The sequence below is a fragment of the Camponotus vicinus genome, unplaced genomic scaffold (genome assembly GCF_025532165.1).
Source record: "Camponotus vicinus isolate PSW18456_S1 unplaced genomic scaffold, iyCamVici1.0 SCAF_11, whole genome shotgun sequence".
In the NCBI taxonomy this organism is placed as follows: domain Eukaryota; kingdom Metazoa; phylum Arthropoda; class Insecta; order Hymenoptera; family Formicidae; genus Camponotus; species Camponotus vicinus.
The window spans coordinates 1,909,704-1,930,622 of NW_028141947.1; the positions used below are offsets into that span (position 1 = coordinate 1,909,704).

The following is a 20,919-nucleotide window of genomic DNA, read 5'->3' on the forward strand; positions in this document are numbered from 1 at the left end:
ATATTTTTGCATTCTACGTAACGGCCTCTTTTGCTTTAGACCAACGCGAAATAGACGGTTTTGCCATCTTACGGCGCTCGACCGCTAGCACGAATTTGGAGTGGGAAAAACGGCACCGTGCTTTGCTATTACATACCGTTTCTCGATTGAAACGTCTGTTAACGACCTCAGAAGTTGTGTGTTTACATATGACATACACATTTATTGTAATATTGCCAAGTGTTATTAGTCTTTGGAAGTTTCTCGAAATAATAAGAAATCATAAGTGCGCATATATATTTTTCATGTTACAATGATAGTGGATAAAACTTTAATTTATTGCAGCTAATTATTGTAACGAAACATACACTTGCATAGAATTTGTAGTATATCTCATTATACAGAGTAAGTCATTCAAAATTAAGTTTATTTTTATATATTTGTCTCAATTTCTTCTTTTCCACTAAATCATGGTAGAGACAGTGCTGTGTTTAATTTGTCCGTTTGTACTTTCTAACAAAAATATATTTTTACAGATATCTAAGATAAAAGTAGTATCATGTTTCTTAAACTATTGTTAAGTAGCAGTTTAACAATCATCGTCGCGGTAGCTTTTTTAACCGACGATCAGATAATTAAAATATCTCAAGAAGAGTTAAACAGGCACTCGAATTATATATTACCGCGACAATATGATATCATCGTTACACATGTCGAAAAAAATATTCTTGTCAGCAACTGCAGTATACGTACAGAGATTATACATCCAACATCAAGCATATTATTGTATTTCCACGTAAAAGATATTGGTATAACTGCGTTTTATTATCCATATTATTATTCTATGAATGATATTGAAAAAACGATAATTTATCCATCGGTAAAATCTATGTATGATATTGAGAAAAACATTGTCAAATATATATTCCCTAATGATCTATTGCCGGGGTATTACATCATAAAATTAGTTTATAATATAACTGAAGATACAGGCCTAAAAAACTTTTATAAAAGAGATGAGCGACAGTGGTAAGTAACTGTTAAAATGTTAAATATATAGTAATTTCACGATGTTTATGAACAATCCCTGGTACAGCATTTTATTTCTATTTAAAAAGTATTTTCTAAGAAAAACACATTTAGACATACACATGTACGTATGTGAAATGTTTCCATTCTTAAGTATATGTTTCTTAACACCTTTTAGTAAAAAATTTTGCAATTTAATATTATCATTATTATTAAAATGAATGTAAGCTGCAAATATAAATTAACTTAATTAAAGTAGTCAGCAATAATACACGTCTTATACAGCATTTCATTGTCAACACTCGAACGAAATCAAATATTCCGGTAGAGTTTTGAATTGTTTTCAAAATATAAGTATGGTTTTGAAGGATTTATATTTTTATAGAACTTGCTTATTTGAAATTTGAACAAACATTTAAGCTTTACACTTTACATTGACAATACCACACATTAGGAAATTCGTTTCTAATATAAGAAAAACTTATAATTCAGAAGGAAAACATTTCCAGATATATATTTATATGAATTCTTTTTATCCTTATAATCCATAAAAGTCATTATCAAAATTTAATTAGATCATGAACACTCACAACTTTCATAAAAACACTCTGCATATAATATATAAAATTAAATATGCAAGCTATACTTATGCTGTTTTATGTATTTAAACGTGAATCTACACACCCCCATACTATTTAGAAACAATACTAATTTCGCTAATAACTAAGACGTATATACATATGTGTTTCATTTAATAAACTATCACTAAAATAGACAGTTTCTTTAACTTGTATAAAATTATGTACGGAATCGTTGATAATATATCAATTAAAATCAATTTATAAAAGTTATTATTCTAATACTGTTTTATATTGAAATTTATTTTAATTTTATTAAATTTTCATACTAAATATTAATTATTAAATATTTATTTTGTACCTGTATATTCTAAAATAAATATTTTATGAATCCCGTTACAACTAAAATATATGCAACTTTTATACAATTTCATTGGAACCACTTTTGCATAAGATTTTTGCGGTGTCTTTTATTATTGTTAATTCACATTTCTAAATGTGATAGGTTGGCAACGTATGTTGATATTGGGATCCAACACATAGTTCCGTCTTTGCCCGAATCTTTAAGAACCACCATGCTCTATAAGTCCATCTATGATATTATTGTAGAACATTATCAAAACTATATAGTTTTATCAAATGTACCGATACAAAAAAAAGAATCGAATGATAAAAACATGATGAAGACACATTTTAATACGCTTGTAAAGCCTATTTATCTTTTATTTCTGACTAACCAAATTAATTTATCTCTTATACCTGGTACAAATGAAAGTATCAGAGTTAATATGTGGTGTAGAATGCACTGCGAATTTGCACACAAATTTGCTGAAAATATAACATCGTACTTGTTTGATAAATGGACACGTTTGAATAAAATTTGGCAAATAAATCATGTTGCACTTCCGAATTTTCAAAACGAAAGCATCATAAATCTGGGCCTTATTCTTTACAGGTAACTATATAATTAGAAAAATTTAATATATTTCAAAAATGAAAAAAAGGATAACAATTCTTGGTAACTAAAATTTACATATCTTTTCTCTATTTTTAAAATATTATTTGAATATATTTTAAAAAATAAGTAAAATTGTATGAAGCAATGAGAGGAGAAACATATCTAATCGTTTATTATTAGTCCAGTTTATTATTTGTCCAGAAAGTTATTGCGATTATTGTTGTTTAAAATTTGTCGCTTTTTTTACGTTGTCTTTCTTTTGTATCTATGTTATATCAGTTTAAAAGCGCTAACTTTGCTCTACATTTTAATAAACTAACTGTGTTTTGATATTGGTTTGTGTTTTATTTAAACTATGAAATTAAGAATGAAAAAATAGCAAATTCCAGCGATTTTTTTATATGAATTCAAAATGAGTCGTAAAGCAGCTGAAGGCTCGCAATATTAACGATGCATTTGATCTAGGAACCGCTAATGAACGTACAATGCAATGGTGGTTTCCGCAAATTTCAGTGAAGATGAGAGCCTTGAAGTTGAAATGTTCTGGACGACTGCGATTATTGACGACGACCACTTGAAGGTGTTAGTTGAAACAGAGTCACGCATATCGATTCGAGAACTAGCGGAAAAACTTGGTATAAGCAAGTCAGCTGTTTCTGATTACCTGGAACGAATTGGAAAAACAAAATAGCTCGACAAATGGATGCCGCATCAATTGAGCGAAAATCAAAATAATCGTCACTTTGAAGTGTGCTCTGCATTGATTTTGCGCAAACAAAATAATCCGTTTCTTGATCGCATTGTAACGTGCGATGAAAAATGGATCTTGTACGATAATCGTCGACGTTTTGCACAATGGTTAGACCATGATGGAGCGCCAAAACACTCTCCGAAACCAAAATTGTATTAAAAGAAGATTATGGTGACTATTTGGTAGTCGTCAGCCGAGATAATCCACTACAGCTTTTTAAATTCGGGCGGAATTATCACGGCAGAGAGGTACTGTCAAGAAATTGGCAAAATGCATCAGGAACTGACACGTTTGCATTCGGTATTGGTCAGCAGAAAAATTCCAATTGTTATATACGACAATGCTCGACTACACGCCGCACAACCGACGCTGAATTAATCAATTGAGCTATGAAGCTCCATGAAACTCTGTCTCACCCATCATATTCGCCGGTCTTCTCACCAACTGACTATCACTTCTTTAAACATTTCGACAATTTCTTGCAGGGGAAAACCTTTAACAATAAAGTTACTGTCAAAAACGCCTTCGAAGAGTTTGTTGTTTCTAGAAATCTGAATTTTATGCTACAGGAATAAATAAATATTGTTTCTCGTTGGCAAAAATATTTAAATTTCAAGTTCTCTTTTCAATTAATAAAGTTCACTTGCTAAAATATGCGTATTTGAACTTGAAGGTTAAAAACCACAATAACTTTCTGGACAACCTATATCTTCAATGTACATCAACTTATATGAAGAATAATATTAAAATATATATATTTTATAATCTTAAAATTGAAAATTACAAATTAAAATATAAAATTGTAAATTAAATAATTATATTAAGGTATAAGTATAGGTATAAGTATTATATTAAGGTTTTCACTTTTATCAATCAAAATTTAAATAAGTAATATATATATATATATATATATAGTGCGGTACTCGCTTCCAATATATTGCATTACTTCCTAATGAGCATTTATAAACAAAACATTAATAATAACATATAATTAATATGTTAATTTAATAGAATCATTTAATTATAAATTTGGAAATACAATATTTTTTATGTGTTATTATGCAACAGAAATAAACATTTTTAATTTTTCAGAGAAGCAGATATTATCTACAATGACAATGTAGATTCTGTTGCGACTAAAATCAAAGTTGCCCGCTTCATGGCACATAAAATAATACAGGAATGTACTTATTATGAAAATCCACTTTGGCCGTTATCCTCTTTGTTAAATGAGGCTATTGTCGCATTTCTTGGATTATATGTCACCAATCAGGTTATTCTAAGCATTCTTTAGCGCAAAACTTGCTCACTAGCAAACCATATGATGGATATATATATATATATATATATATATATATATATATATATATACAGTACCCTCCATAAGTTTGGAAACACTCTATAAAGGTATACAATATAAAGAAAATAACTTTAATTTCTTTGATATTTGCCGGATGTTATATCCTTCTTCTTATAAAATAATAATCTTGACTTGCAATTCATATGGAATCTGGCACGTCGGAGCCATTTTTAATGATTGTAGTAATTTTTGTTACTTTTATAGAAACTAAAATCAAACTGCACTTAAATGAGTTCTTATTACTCTGATGTATGTTTCTAATGCGCGTAAACATTACAGGCATTCCACTACAGCATCTGATATGCTGTAGTAGCACTAATTGGCAGAACAAATCAACGCGCGAAATTTAACTCCGAGCAGTTCGGTGCCGCGTAATAATTAATCGACATATTTTCGGTATAAACAGGCGTATCATATCATCATTTAAACATCTTGCAATATATTTATATGAAAAATCTGCACAGATTGCTGCCATGCGATTGTTTATCTGTAAAATGCAATGTGTTTCCAAACTTATGGAGGATAGTGTATATCATATTGTTTGCAAGTGAGCAAGGTTTGCGTTAAACATATATATATATATATATATATATATATATATATAACAGAACTAATGTAATATATATATATATATATATATATATATATATATATACATTACATATATATACATACATTTGTTCGACATCTTTAAGTTATTATATAAAATAAAAGAGAAATTATCATTCAGATTGCATAAATTACAGATAAAATTATTATAAAGTTAAGCATATGTATACATATGGAAATTGTGTAATAAGATAATTTTGCTATATTTTATAAATAAGAAATATTTAATTTAAAAGTTATATTGTGTAGTTATTTTTGCTATTATTAATATTATTTTTGAATTATTTATTTTATATTTTAAGATTATTTTAATATTATTTATTTTATATTTTAAGAGTATAAGTAATAAAGTTTTTTACATAGAAAGTAGCAGCCCTAGTACATATTGCTGCTGTATGTAAATCTAATATTAAATGACTAAATACATTAAAATTATTTTTTATAGGCTCTCCCAAATGCCCGAATAATAGACTTGTTTGTGGTACAGTTTCAACAAGAATCCCTTCATTTTTATACTGAATATGATACATCACTTTATAATACATCATTGAACAGTGCTTTCAAAAATCCCCATTACATTAAAGGTAAAGATATAATTAAAAATTGAGTTTTGACTATGCTTAAAAAGTTAGGCGTTATATATAAAACTTATATATAGATTTAAATGTGTAGGTCTCACTTTTTAATATTTACACCGTAATAACTCGAGAACAGTGCGTTTTGGAAAAAATTTAAATAAAAGTTGTAGGGTTTGGAAAGGGAAAGAAGATAGGAATATTAATATATATTGGACCATCTGAATGTAGTAGAAAAAGTACCGGGACGGTGAAATATCTCGAAAACTAAACATTTCAGAAAAAAATGTTTCAAATAAAAGTTGTAGGATTTCAAAAGAACTATTTACTGGCGCTATGAGTTTAACCTTGAGTGGCGTCGCCAAGGTCAGAGCAAGGTCACCTAGAATTTTTTAAATAGGACCCCCTACTTTTATTGCATATTCTTGTAGCCCTTCTTCAGACCTTTTCAAAACACTATAATTAAGTTAGTTTTCATTAAGTACTTTCCGAGTTATGAGGCTTGAAATCATTTCTTAATTTTACATAAATCATAAAATATCTTGTAAAATATTCATTTTTCGATTACTTTACCTTAATACTTTTATGTATAAAATAATGAGAGAAATCAATTGGTGTAAAGGAAACACATAGTTGTTTCGAAGAAAAAATATGTAATTGTTAATTGCAAATTACATATTTTTTCTTCGATACAACTATGTGTTTTCTTTACACCAATTGATTCCTCTCATTATTTTGTACATAAAAGTATTAAGGTAAAGTAATCGAAAAATGAATATTTTACAAGATATTTTACGGTTTATGTAAAATTAAGAAATGATTTCAAGCCTCATAACTCGGAAAGTACTTAATGAAAACTAACTTGATTATAGTGTTTTGGAAAGCTCTCGAGATAATCTACAAGAATATGTAGTAAAAAATAGGGAGTCCCATTTAAAAAATTCAAGGTGACCTTGCTCTGACCTTGGCGACGCAACCCATGGTTAAACTCATAGCGCCAGTAAATAGATCTTTTGAAATCTTATAACTTTTGTCCGAAACATTTTTTCTGAAATGCTTAGTTTTCGAGATATTTCACCGTCCCATTACTTTTTATACACCCTGTATATTTATAGCAGGTATATTTAACTACACACACACATATATATATATATATATATACATACATATATGTATATGTATATATATACATATACATATAGACGTCATCATGTTTGCTGGGACATTAGTCCTTTGTACTTTATATCCACTTTATATGAAAATTCGAATACGAGTTAATTAAGTTTGGTTTCTTTACTTGCCGCCACGTAGCGGCAAGTAAAGAAACACATGTTATTCATTTTCGTTATGTTAAAATGTTGCTGCAACGTTGGCAAAGTAATATTACAAAATAATGTCTCTGCAATATTTCTGCAGCATTACATTGCAATGTGCAATGTTGATGCAAACTTCAGTGCTGTATGGGTATATTCCTGAGTAAAAACTAAGACGAAAATTATAATGCAAAAATGTGGAGGCTGCAATAATTTTTGAGTTATAAACGATCAAAGCTTGCCAATGATATCGTGTAGAATTCGCACCTTCAGGTTCGTAACTACACTTACATGTATACCGATCTATCATTATTGACTTTTTCGTGTTAGGTGATATTGATTTTTACTGCAGCTGATTTCATTTTTTATTTCATTTTTTATTATGTACATCATACATTATGGTGATTAATTAATACTACAAATTACACATAATATATAGAAAACGTTTAATTCTTTTTTAAATAAAGATTTAAATAATTATTCAACTATTACATTTAAAAGGAATTATATAATCTAATATTTTAACATATTTGAAAAATGAGATACATTTCTTTTTAATCAAAGAAATATTTGTAAAAATTAATCTATTATCATTATAAAATAAAATAAAAAAATAAAATCAGCTGTACAATAAAAATCAATAACAGATAACAGATCAGTACACGTGTAAATGTAGTTACGGACCTAAGTGCGCGAATTCTACACTATATCATTGGCAAACTTTGATCGCTTATACCTCAAAAACTATTGTAGCCTCAACCTTGTTGTGTCTTAAAATTTTCGTCTCAGCCTTTGCTCAGGAATATGTTATTTAAATTTCAATTGCGAATTGTGAACACCCTGTATATACAATACATATAATTAATAATAATTAATTACATATATATACACGTAGTGTATATATATATATATATATATACATATACATACACATATATATTACATGTATACCGATCTTTCATCTGTATATATGTATGTGTGTGTGTGTGTGTGTGTGTGTGTGTGTGTGTATATATAATTGTAATTATTATTAACTTATATGTATTATTATCTTATATTTTGTTATAAATGATGTAAATGTAGGATTCGGTGAATTGCGTCTGTTTCAACATGTGGTTACTGAAGAAATATTTTGGGAGACTATCCGCATATATGTAAAGAATAAGTAAGTAATATACTGTACGACTATAATTACTGTATTACAGAAAACTAAATATGATGAATGATTGATTATATATTATAAAAGTCTCAAATTTTATAGTTATTTTTATTTGAACTTACATCATATCTTACATACTTTATTATTAACCATACACAATTTCTTTTACTTTCAATGTCATTAAATATTCAAGATAAATTTTCAATTTACACATACACTTATCTTTTAAAAATAATCAAGTTAGGCTATTCCTATAGTTAAATTATAGTTTAAACTATAGCATATCAAATATTTATGGAAAATATAAATCATATGATTAATAACATAATTATTTATATAACTAATTAAATTAAATAAAAAGTATAATTAACGTAGCAATTTTATATATTATGGTAATATTGTGGTAATTATATATGTTGCTTATAATACTTTTTGACACTTTAACAATAAATTTTGCACAAATTTTGTAACTTTAGCAAGCCTGCTGACTATTTTGATGAAATTTTGAATAACTTTTTATCTCCACAAATATCTGGAAACAATTCTTTTGTCATGTGGCGAATAAATAATTTTTGGACAGAACGAAAATATTATCCTGTATTGAAAATAACACAAGAATATAATTGTTCTGAACCATGGATACAGGTATCATTGCAAAATTTAAATAAATTGACAAATTTTGAAATACCTGTAACGTATACTACACAGACACATCATCATTTTACTGGTACTTTAAATAATACATTATCATTGCACTATTTAATGACTTTTGGATTACGTTTGAAATTTAAAGAGGATGGCTGGATACTATTTAACATACAACAAACTGGTAAATATGTAACAAATTTATCACATTTTATAATGTTTATAACATAATGAAAATTTTATATTACTTTAACTATATATAAGTTTCTAAATTATTTAAACATTTTTTACTTGTTATATTCAAAATGATTAACTATAAAATATAATAATAAATATTCTGTTATTCCCTAAAAGTGAATCAGTGTATTATCACATAAACAGTAAATAATACTGATTATAGCAGTTATAAGTACAGCACTGTAAATCACTAACATTATACTGAAAGAATTAGTAATATAGACTGTTTCAATCAGTAACATTTTATTTATATTTAATATATTAAAAATTTTATTTATATTACAAGTTGCATGTTATCTTAAATAGATCATCAATGGATCATTTTCGTTTATTCGCCGAACATTGATTTGTATCCGACTTATAAAATCGATGTAGTATCTGACGTTCCTCTGTTCAGATTGTATCAGAAATTAAATCGAAGTAATATTTTTAATTTTATCTGTCGCCCTTTGCAAACTTTAATTCTCATGACTATAACTTAAATACGAAAGAGATAGCGCATCGTAGCGATAAACGAACGAACTAGCGATTACTGGTTTTACAATGAAATTTACTGGTTTTACAATGAATTTTACTTCCACTGACCATAATCATTGAGTTATAAGATGAAGTAACAAAAAATAAACGTTTCCTCTGAAGGTGGGCGAGGGGGGTGGGGGGCAGTGAAATACTCGCTGACTCGCTTCTCTTGTCAGTGAAATCTTATTTTAAAATTAGTGGTATTTTCATTGATTCACTTTTAGAGAGTACATTATCATTTGTAACAAAGATAAATACTACTTTTTGTGTAATATTAAATAACAAAGTTATTTATTCTTACAAATATATAGTAGATTTAATAATATATCTTCTGTGTTAAATTTAAATATGTAATTTCAGAATTCTATTAAATTTTTGAGTTTACAATGCATTTAAGTCTTCAATAAAATTGTGTTTGTTTTGATATTGTATATTATTAGACATGGATATTTTAATTAAAGTTTAACTACAACAAAGACTTTCCTCTTATTTTGCTTAAATAGTTTTTTTAAATGCATAATGTAATTTAAAGTAAGATATAATTCATATAGATGTATGTATATATAAAAATAAGAATCTTTTTATCTAATTAACAAATTTATTATTTGATAATTTAATCAACTTATTTGCCATGTAAAACAAACTATTGCAGATCAGTTTTATTATCAATTTTATTATTTTGGCTATACATACATTTTATATTATATAGCATTATTAAATATCATTTTGTGCGTGCATGTGTGTAAATTTTGAGCTACATGATTTTAAATCATTTATAACCTACCGTTCAACATGTAATTAATGAATATAGAAAAACTTTTTTATTTTAGTTTCAGATTATGTTTTTGTATGAATATATAGATAATAACAAATAATGTAATGTAATATAATGTAAATTGATCATTATTTATATAATTAAAAAATTGGTTTAAATTTATATAAAATTTCTTGTACAACTATTATATATACTCAATTTTAGTGCAAAGTAATTTCATATATATAATATTTTACAATCCGGTCTTCCTATTTATTTACAATTTTTGATACATTTTTTTATCTCAGTTAATGTATAAAAACAGATACTTATATTGATAAATCTATTTGAAAGAATTATAATCGTTATATATTTGTTATCGGTAGGATATTATCGAGTCAATTACGATATCGAAAACTGGGGAAGAATTACAAGTTATCTAAATTCTGAAAATTATATGAAAATACATGTTCTGAATCGTGCCCAAATTATCGATGACGCTTTCCACTTAATGATAACAAACCAACTTAATTCCATTGTATTCTGGAATATTACGAAATATCTATCACGAGAAACAGACTACGTGGCATGGTATCCCATGTTCAAAGTTTTGGAATATCTGTCCAATATCTTTCTATTTCGGGAACCAATATATTTTAACATCAAGGTAATAACACATATTATAAACAATGTCAACAGTAATGTATTAAATATATTAAAACGCTTTAAACATATTACTTATTACACATATTAATATTGTGTGCATTTATAACAATAATTATTAAGTGCTTTCCGAAAAGATACATACAATAAAATACATGCAGACAAAAAAATTTGATTACGATTTTTAAATATATTTTGGATGAATGATAAGTATCTATTTGTAAATTAATATTCGAATAGAGTATGTATTAATTATAAAATGTTGCAGAGGAAAATAGAGAAAAATATGAAAATTGTTACCATTTTTAATCACAACATGATATTCATAATGACGATTTAAATATCATTAATTTTTAGATAGAAAATTGGTAGGAAACATATATGTACATTAGTTATTTGTGTGTTTAATACACACACAAACAGTTGAAAAGTTATTAAATTATATTATACATATAATGTCTATAAATGTCTACATGTATGTCTATATGTCTACAAAATATGCATTTTTGTATGTATATTTTGATATGGACATGTGTGCATGCGTTAAGCATGTGTGCATGTGCACGTAAGAAAAATTCAAATTTGCGTAAATACGTATACAATATAAGTATAGCTAATAGATATCTTTATAAAAAGAAATTTAGAGTTGTTTACACAAAGTTGTTAAGACAAAACGTTCTTAATATATAAAACCATGTAAAATACATTTGCGCAAGATATCTTTTGGTATGGCAAAATATAATGCAAGAATCGAAAAATATAAAATTTGTATCAAGTAACAATATAAATACATATAAATATATATATATATATTTATATATTTAGGGGAAAATGCTAGACTTACTAAACGATTTGCTTGATAAACTTAAATACGATGAAGTTTCTAATGAACACAATCTTACAAAGAATTTAAGAATGGAGGCTGCGAAATGGGCATGTAATCTTGATGATCGCATATGCATAGAAAATGCCCGACATAATTTAAATCGACATCTCGCAGATCCCGAAAAGAACACGTAATTTTTCTTATATATTCTCGGTCATTTTAATTTAATTGTTTTGTAAATACATATGCAATGTTTATTTCATTATTTATATATCAAAATTTAAATTTATTATGTTATGTTATGAAATTATAATTTGTTAAATTATTTAATCAAAATATAAGATTAATATGTGCAAAACTTTTATATTAGAATTTGTTTTTTGTTAAATCTCGTAGGCTTTTGCCATGGTGGAAAGAATGGACATACTGTCAAGGTTTAAAAGTATTGCACTATTCTCTTAGCGATGAAAATTCTCCTTGGTGGGGAGTATATCGTCTGGGAAAAGAAAAATTTAAACCTAAACTTTTAAAATTTCTCTCTTGCCCTGAGGATTCACAATTTATCAAAGACTATCTAAATCTAATAAAGAATGATAGTACAACATCGATTATGTTTTTAAAAGATTTTTTCGATACAGATTATATTAATTATTTTCTTTTTACTATTGCGAAGCATGCAAGGAATCCTGTAATACTCAATTTCATATTACATAATCTTGAGCATATAAAACCTAAGTAATACAGTTTTCTCTCCGTAAATATATATCTATCATTCAACAATTTATGTGTGTATCAATAAATTTATTATTTTACTGTTATAGACAAGTCAGCGAGTATGCAACATTTACTGTAATTATTAATCATGTGTATTCTACGGAACAACTCAAAAAGGTAAAAATTGCATGTGCTTATGTATGTATATATATGTATATATGTATGTATATATATGTGTGTGTGTGTGTGTGTGTGTAAAATAATTAACCATGATGCGACATCAAATATTGCTGTTTAATATCATCAAAATAATCTGTTTTAGATAAACGACTTCCTAACAGATAAATTTTTTAATGTAACGCAAGTTGAATTAAATGAATGTAAGAAGTTATGGTTTTTTGTGAAAGAAAGAAATACGAAAGTAAAGGTAAATTTTATGAATATCATTATACTAATATTTCATTTATTAATCATTGATTTTTTTGTTTTCATACAGAATATATTAATGTCACAGTATCACAAAATAACAAGCAAAAATTAATGTCATTTATTTTCTTTTATGAAATAAGCATTTTTTATTTCTAATTTCCGAAAATATACTATTTCCAAAGTACATAATTTTTAGTGAATGACAGAGTGGGAAAGAATGAGTGAGCAAGTGAAAGCAAAAAAGGAAGAGAATTTCTTTATTTGGAAACTTTAGTGATTTTAATAAAAGTCGATTTATATAAATTTTAAAAAGAGAATTTATAAGCTTTAGATTTAAATCTTAGTTAATCTAGATGTTTAGCTCTTAGTTAAATAAATTTAAATATTTTTCAATATGATTGGGAGAGTATTACGTAATGTGATTCGCATACCTTAATATTATACGAGTCACTTATTTATCAAAAATTTAATAATGATGGATAGGTTAACACGAATTAATGCAATAGTCTGCTAGATATATCAATTATTATATTTTCTCTGTGTTAGCCGTAACTTGTATAGGTTTCTAATTTTATTTTAATATCACTAATTCTAAATTCTATAGATTTTTATTTGTCATTACTTACAAAATTATTTGTAAACATTCCTTGCAGACAAAAGAATTGTTAAGTAAAATATAGTGCAATACTATGCACATAATATGATAGGACACATAGTACAATATAAGAATGATTTTTGTTTCTGTAATTTTCTCACGATATTTTTTCGCCTATGCTTTTCTATAGGGATCAGGAATGATTTATCTTAATAGAAATCTTGAATTGAGATTTACTCAGTTATTTCGTGTCGCGGAAAGAAATGTATTCCGTATATAACGATTCATTTAAAAAAAATTAATTATCTCTGAAACTGAAGCACTATTATTCGTATTTGGCTCTCTCTTAAGAGTTTGAAAAATTTATATTTATATTTTACATTTAGAGCTTTATTAATTTTTTAAAATTCATGTCATTTTATTCGATTGCTGAATTTTTTATGAAGATGCGAAATCTATATAAAAATCGGCATTAATTTATTAAAAATGTTTACAAACTTATAAACCAGTTTTTTTTCGGGATAACTAAAATTTTGACTCTGAGAAAAAAAGTTGTAATTTTCATAATGTATGATTATTATTTATTCCTATTATATTTAAGATTATTGTGTATGTATTATATACAGGATGTATCTGAAATGACGCACTAAACTTTAGGAGCGTATTCTAGAGGTCAAAATAAGATTTTTTTTTCTTATGAACATAGGTCCGCAAATGAACCCCCCCTCCGAGCTAGAGGCCCCTAAAGTTTAGGGAAAAAATTGAAAATTGGCTGTATATCAGAAAAGAAAGATGGCAAAAGATTGAAATTTGGTATAGCTCAGTCAATTATGAAGTAAAGTAAGCCACTAAAATGAAAAAATAAAAACGTATCATGAAAACATTAATTTGCCAAGCTGGCAGGTTCGAAGACATTTTCAGTTTTTAAATGATTTTACTGTTATCTACAAACATTGCGTGGCGGGTGTTTGGTCAATTTCACACATCTTCGAATTTTAGCTCGGAGAAGGGTTCATTTGCGGACGCATGTTCATGAGAAAAAAAAGTCTTATTTTGTCCTCTAGAATACGCTCCTGAAGTTTAGTGCATCATTTCAGATACACCCTGTATATATGACTGAAACATTTTTGCTGAAAATGCTTCGTTGAAGAATTATCGAGGTGCGTTTTTTAAAATGGGATACCCTATATATATATATTAATATAATTATATTTATATATACACATACACGAGATAATATTTAATATAATATTTATTGATAATTGATTATTGGCTATTCACACTAATATTTAACACCGATATAATCTGTTTTAGATAAGCGAATTAGCGGAAAGCTACACATGTATGCACCAATATATTTCAAATATTCAAAGCAAGATACGAACACGCTTTCTCGAAATCAAATGTCAACAGGATTACTTTCAGAATTTTGTAAAATATCAATAATATCCGTTGAAAGTAACAATTATGACGCGAACACATCTATATATCTTTCTTACAAATAGCTTTTTATAATGTTTATAGTTATCGATTTATCATTTATGCTTATGTGCATTAATAATATATAATTAAATGCACGTACATTTACAAGGATTCATTTTAGCCTGCAATTCACTGATGTTTTTATTTCCTTATTAACATGAAGTAAAGCAAAGTGTAAATTATATTCATAATAATAATATATAAATAATTATATTTAAATTATGTTATATTATAATTAAATTAATTGTAAATTATATTCATAATTATAATATATAAAATATAAAATTCATAATTATAATATATAATATATAAAATTCATAATTATAATTATAATTAAATTATGTTATATTATATGAATAATTCTAATTATATTAAATGAGAAAGTATCTGCAATATATTAAACATTATATTATTAATGTACTAAAAATGTATTATCTAATTTAAATTGTATTCTGATTTATTTTTTAAATTATATTTTATTTGTACTATATTTATAACTTTATTTGTTAATATTTATTAATTATATTATCTTGAATCAAATTTTTATTATAGGTATAATATAGATAGGTATAATATTATATATAAATAATATATAATATTATATATAATAATGCATATTAATATTTAAATAACATCTAAAATTAAAAATTTAAAGCATATTACAATTCTTTAATATTTATATATATAATAACAACTTTATGTATATATATATATATATATATATATAAATTGTTGTTATAAATTTAATATGTATTATTAATATTTTAAATATATATTATTAATTGTTTAAAACTCATAATCTTTGTAAATTTCATATAATCATTAATTTTTATAATAAATCACATGGCACAATTTTCTTATACATCTACATGTCTATTTCTCTATACTTCTTACATATTTAAAGAAATGTAACATATATACATTCGCGCGCATTCGTGCAAATATTTACACACGCACTAATGCACACAAAATAATTTGCGCCTACTATATAAGCAAATAGCTATATTTTTAAGTAAAAAATAAATTCTATAGTCATGAACTACTTTCTTCTATAATTTATGACAATATTAATTATAACGATAGAAATTATCAAATTTAATTCACTTGATGTCATATAAAAGTCGCAGCTTTCTGTTAGAGTGATATACGATTTGTACATACAATTCGTGAACCGCTAGTAATGTATGTGGTTATATAGTATCCGATTTCAATCTGAGTTCAAATTACGGATGATTGTTTAAACAACGGTGTTAATTATAAATTTATTTAATAAGTTTCTGTTTTCTGAAGCATCATAAAATATGAATAATTTACGATATTTGAATTATTTGTCAAAGAATATTATGTGTTTAGTTCTCCTCGGTTTAAGTTTAGTTCTATGTCATATATCATATAGTATTGTCATTTATATGGCAGTATTGAACCTAGATCAAAATTAAAGATCAAAAGTGATGACATGACGACATAAGTGACAGATTATTAGCACTTACTGTTGTACTAAAACGATCTGGGAAATCATGTAGAGTAATACGTGTAAGAAATTATGCAATTTAAAATATTAAATATTTATTTAGAGTACAAATAAAAAAATTGATTGTGCATGATAATTTTATGATCAATTATTTTGGATTTTATGCTTTATAAACGATAGATAAAATGTTAGTTTTTGTATGCATGGTCATACCTTTTATCAATAACTTTTTGATAAACAATGAGCGATAGCAAATTTTTTGCTCGAGACTATATTCTTCTAACAACATGGTCAATGATTTTTGCGAGGGTTTACCTTATGCCAATATTTATGCTTTTATTTATTTTCATCAAAATCATTATCCTAAGTATTCTTGTAAAGATACTAGCCGGCGCTTGTTGTTTATTAAAAAGTTATTAGCAAAGAAAGTATGTGAAGAAAGTTATTTGCAAAGCAATGAATAGTATATTAATGTAATGAATCTCTCAGAAAATGATACATAAATATTTAGAAATATCAAAATAATAATTTTCTAAGTTAATTATTTTTCAAAATCATTGAAAGTGCACATAGTATACATACAGCTCAATATTTTTGTATTCTTTTGTTTACTAATCTAAATTATTTCTTTGTAAGCATAGAATCGTAGTTTTGTCACTAAAAGAATTGGAAGATTTTATTTTTTGACAGTGTGGCATTGCTCGTTCATGAACATGTCATTGTCTATGAGGTCGTAAACGTATGGTGTCACGAAATATTAGAAATCACTGACACCACGAGGCCAAGTAAACAAAAGTTTGGTGCATTTGAGATAGGTGAACCTTGACAGCCCAGACGGTTCCTCGTTAAAACGGTTATCTCGTATTTGTTTCCACATGTGTGTGTATGACGTCTGTTAAGCTGGCACAGTCACTTTAGCACAATCGAATAAAACTTACATATAAATTTAGTGCTCTTTTGTTGCTAATTTGTTGCTCCATTCCCGATTTTGTTGCTCCAGCCGATTCGGAGAAAATAGTGGCTGTGCTAACTATAAATTAAAGTTCGCATAGCCACAAAAAAAATTTTTAAAAACAAAAAAAACCGATATATTTCTTTAGTTCTAATTTGTTGCTAATTAATTGCTCTATTCCCGATTTTTTTGCACCACTTTTAAGCTCCGAAAACCGCCCCTAAAGTTACCCCATATTAAAAAAGTATTATGAAATTGAGAATTAATCAGATATCTCGATCGATAACGTTTCAATGATTTTGTTGCTTGTCATTTTTAATGAATCCGATTTTATTGCTCAATGTTTGACTTAGGAAAATCGACTCGGACGAGTGGCTGTGCTAGCTTGCCTACAAGAGTAAAGTATATTAATGCGATTAACTGCTGCTATTATTTCGGTCTTAAAATGTTCCCCTAATTTGTTGCTCTCTAAATATGTAATATCGAATTTGTTGCTTAACGTTTGACTTAAAAAAATCGACTTGGACGAGTGGCTGTGCCAGCTTGCCTACAAGAGTAAAGTATATTATTGCGATTAACTGCTGCTATTATTTCGGTCTTAAAATGTTCCCCTAATTTGTTGCTCTCAAAATATGTAATATCGAATTTGTTGCTTAACGTTTGACTTAAAAAAATCGACTTGGACGAGTGGCTGTGCCAGCTTGCCTACAAGAGTAAAGTATATTATTGCGATTAACTGCTGCTATTATTTCGGTCTTAAAATGTTCCCCTAATTTGTTGCTCTCAAAATATGTAATATCGAATTTGTTGCTCAACATTTGACTTAGAAATAATAGCAGCAGTTAATCGCATTAATATACTTTACTCTTGTAGGCAAGCTAGCACAGCCACTTGTCCGAGTCGATTTTTCTAAGTCAAACGTTAAGCAACAAATTCGATATTACATATTTAGAGAGCAACAAATTAGGGGAACATTTTAAGACCGAAATAATAGCAGCAGTTAATCGCATTAATATACTTTACTCTTGTAGGCAAGCAAGCACAGCCACTCGTCCGAGTCGATTTTTCTAAGTCAAACATGGAGCAATAAAATCGGATTCATTAAAAATGACGAGCAACAAAATCATTGAAACGTTATCGATCGAGATATCTGATTAATTCTCAATTTCATAATACTTTTTTAATATGGGGTAACTTTAGGGGCGGTTTTCGGAGCTTAAAAGTGGTGCAAAAAAATCGGGAATAGAGCAACTAATTAGCAACAAATTAGAACTAAAGAAATATATCGGTTTTTTTTGTTTTTAAAAATTTATTTTTGTGGCTGTGCTAACTTTAATCTATAGTTAGCACAGCCACTATTTTCTCCGAATCGGCTGGAGCAACAAAATCGGGTATAGAGCAACAAATTAGCAACAAAAGAGCACTAAATTTATATGTAAGTTTTATTCGATTGTGCTAAAGTGGCTGTGCCAGCTTAATAGACGTTAATTCTTCGTCGTCGTAATTCAATCGACTTTACGTTGGCTCTCCGATTTTTTTTTTTTATTGAGTGATCTATTTTCATTTTCCCTCTTTGAGATTTCTTTATTTAATGCCGAATATTTTAATAGTTCCTAAAATCAATTTTATTAAAAAATACAGATTTATTACTGCAGGATTTATTACTTTTAGGATTTCAATCCAAATTTCTATTTACCTGGATTGTTTTCATGAACCGGCAAGACAATTTTTACGTTGTCAACAAGGCTTCGTCGAATAATGTGATTATTATCTACATATAATAATATAAATTTTAGTTGAATACTATATTCTTTTTAATAATGAAACAAATATTAAATATATATATATTGCACCTGTTACTGGATAGAAGTAAAAATTATTATCAATAAACAACCGGGGAAAAGCTTCCGCACAACCATGAGACGGAATGTTCTCTTCATTAATAATTGTTTCATATTCCACAAGTATGTACAATAGCTATCTGAAAATTCCATGAAATTATCGCAATTTCGACAATCTTTACTCTTCTGTATATCATCACATTAACCTTAAAGTTATATAATAAAACAAAAATAAATAAAATAATTCATAATCAAAAGTACATGATTAAAAGAAATAAAAAAATAAATATATTTATTAAGAATATATATGATTACTAATAAAAGTTATATATTTACACACACACACACACACACACACACACACACACACACACACGCACGCACGCACGCACGCACGCACGCACGCACGCACGCACGCACGCACGCACGCACGCACGCACGCACACACACACGCACGCACACGTATATATATATACATATTAATTATGAAAATAAATAATAATTAATAAATTAATAAATAACAATTAATAAATTAATAACTAAACTAAATCATTAATAATTAATAAATATAAAAAAATCTGTATTTATTTATTAATTTATAGTACTTACATCTTGCAGTTCCATATTCAAACTCATTTTCACAAATTATTGCACGAAAAAATGTCGCTAAAAGTTGGATTGAATTTAACTTTTTAGCGGTATCGCTAGCGACAAAAACAGCAAACAAAGTGGAGGAAAATTCGGTCACGTGACCACTCATCGCTGCGACAAGGGACACTATGAAATTATACCTTTAAACAAACCGAATATGCAAGTTTATTTATTTGTTTTTTTCGTACATTATTCGATATATACTTTAATATTATTTTTACATTGCAATCACATTGTGTATTAAGATTAAACCATTAATATAATTTCTCTGTGCTTTAGTGAAACTTCTAACCTAAAGCTATATGATAAATTGCACTTCATTAAATTTAATTGTAATCATACATATTGTTATTAGGAAAAATATTTGAATTATCTCTTTCTCTCTCTCTCTCTCTGTCTCTGTCTCTCTCTCTCTCTCTCACACACACACACACACACACACACACACACACACACACACACACATACGTTGTTAAGCTTATATATTTTACTTATTATTTTTTTTCTTTTTCGAAAAGTTTTATTTTCAATTATTTCTTCCTTTCCCTATTTGTCTATATTTTTGTCATATGTTATGTTTAAACTCTTTTCCATTTTTACATAAAATATTATTTTGCATGCGCCATTAAGTTGTTTTTATGTAATTCTCACACAAACGAATAGATAATTCAACGTATATTCTATAATCAGAATCATACGGATATATTCGAAAACTAATTATTCGTTTGAACAGCATGACATTATAATACAGTCAAATAATTATCGTTGTTACATTTTCATCAAAGCAGAACCGCAAAAATCTATATAATCGTAGATAAAAATATGTTCG

At 26.9% G+C, this 20,919-nt stretch overlaps 1 protein-coding gene across 1 annotated transcript; it reads left to right on the forward strand.

The window, feature by feature from the left end:
- The first annotated feature begins 261 nt into the window (after positions 1–261).
- Positions 262–15,157, forward strand: LOC145961659 (aminopeptidase N-like). Its single transcript, XM_083082092.1, has 13 exons — positions 262–384; positions 516–1,008; positions 2,092–2,541; positions 4,388–4,568; positions 5,710–5,848; positions 8,236–8,317; positions 8,788–9,140; positions 10,853–11,133; positions 11,955–12,145; positions 12,352–12,690; positions 12,777–12,846; positions 12,992–13,096; positions 15,008–15,157. The coding sequence occupies exons 2-13, from the start codon at positions 539–541 to the stop codon at positions 15,137–15,139; spliced, it is 2,793 nt and encodes a 930-aa protein (XP_082938218.1). The 5' UTR covers positions 262–384; positions 516–538; the 3' UTR covers positions 15,140–15,157.
- Positions 15,158–20,919: the final 5,762 nt, after the last annotated feature.

Bases quoted from the DNA above. Each gene is read 5' to 3' on its own strand.
- LOC145961659 (XM_083082092.1), top strand. From the start codon at position 539: ATGTTTCTTAAACTATTGTTAAGTAGCAGTTTAACAATCATCGTCGCG. The intron at 1,009-2,091 runs GTAAGTAACTGT...TAAATGTGATAG, and splicing joins AAAAGAGATGAGCGACAGTG to GTTGGCAACGTATGTTGATA. The intron at 2,542-4,387 runs GTAACTATATAA...TTAATTTTTCAG, and splicing joins CTGGGCCTTATTCTTTACAG to AGAAGCAGATATTATCTACA.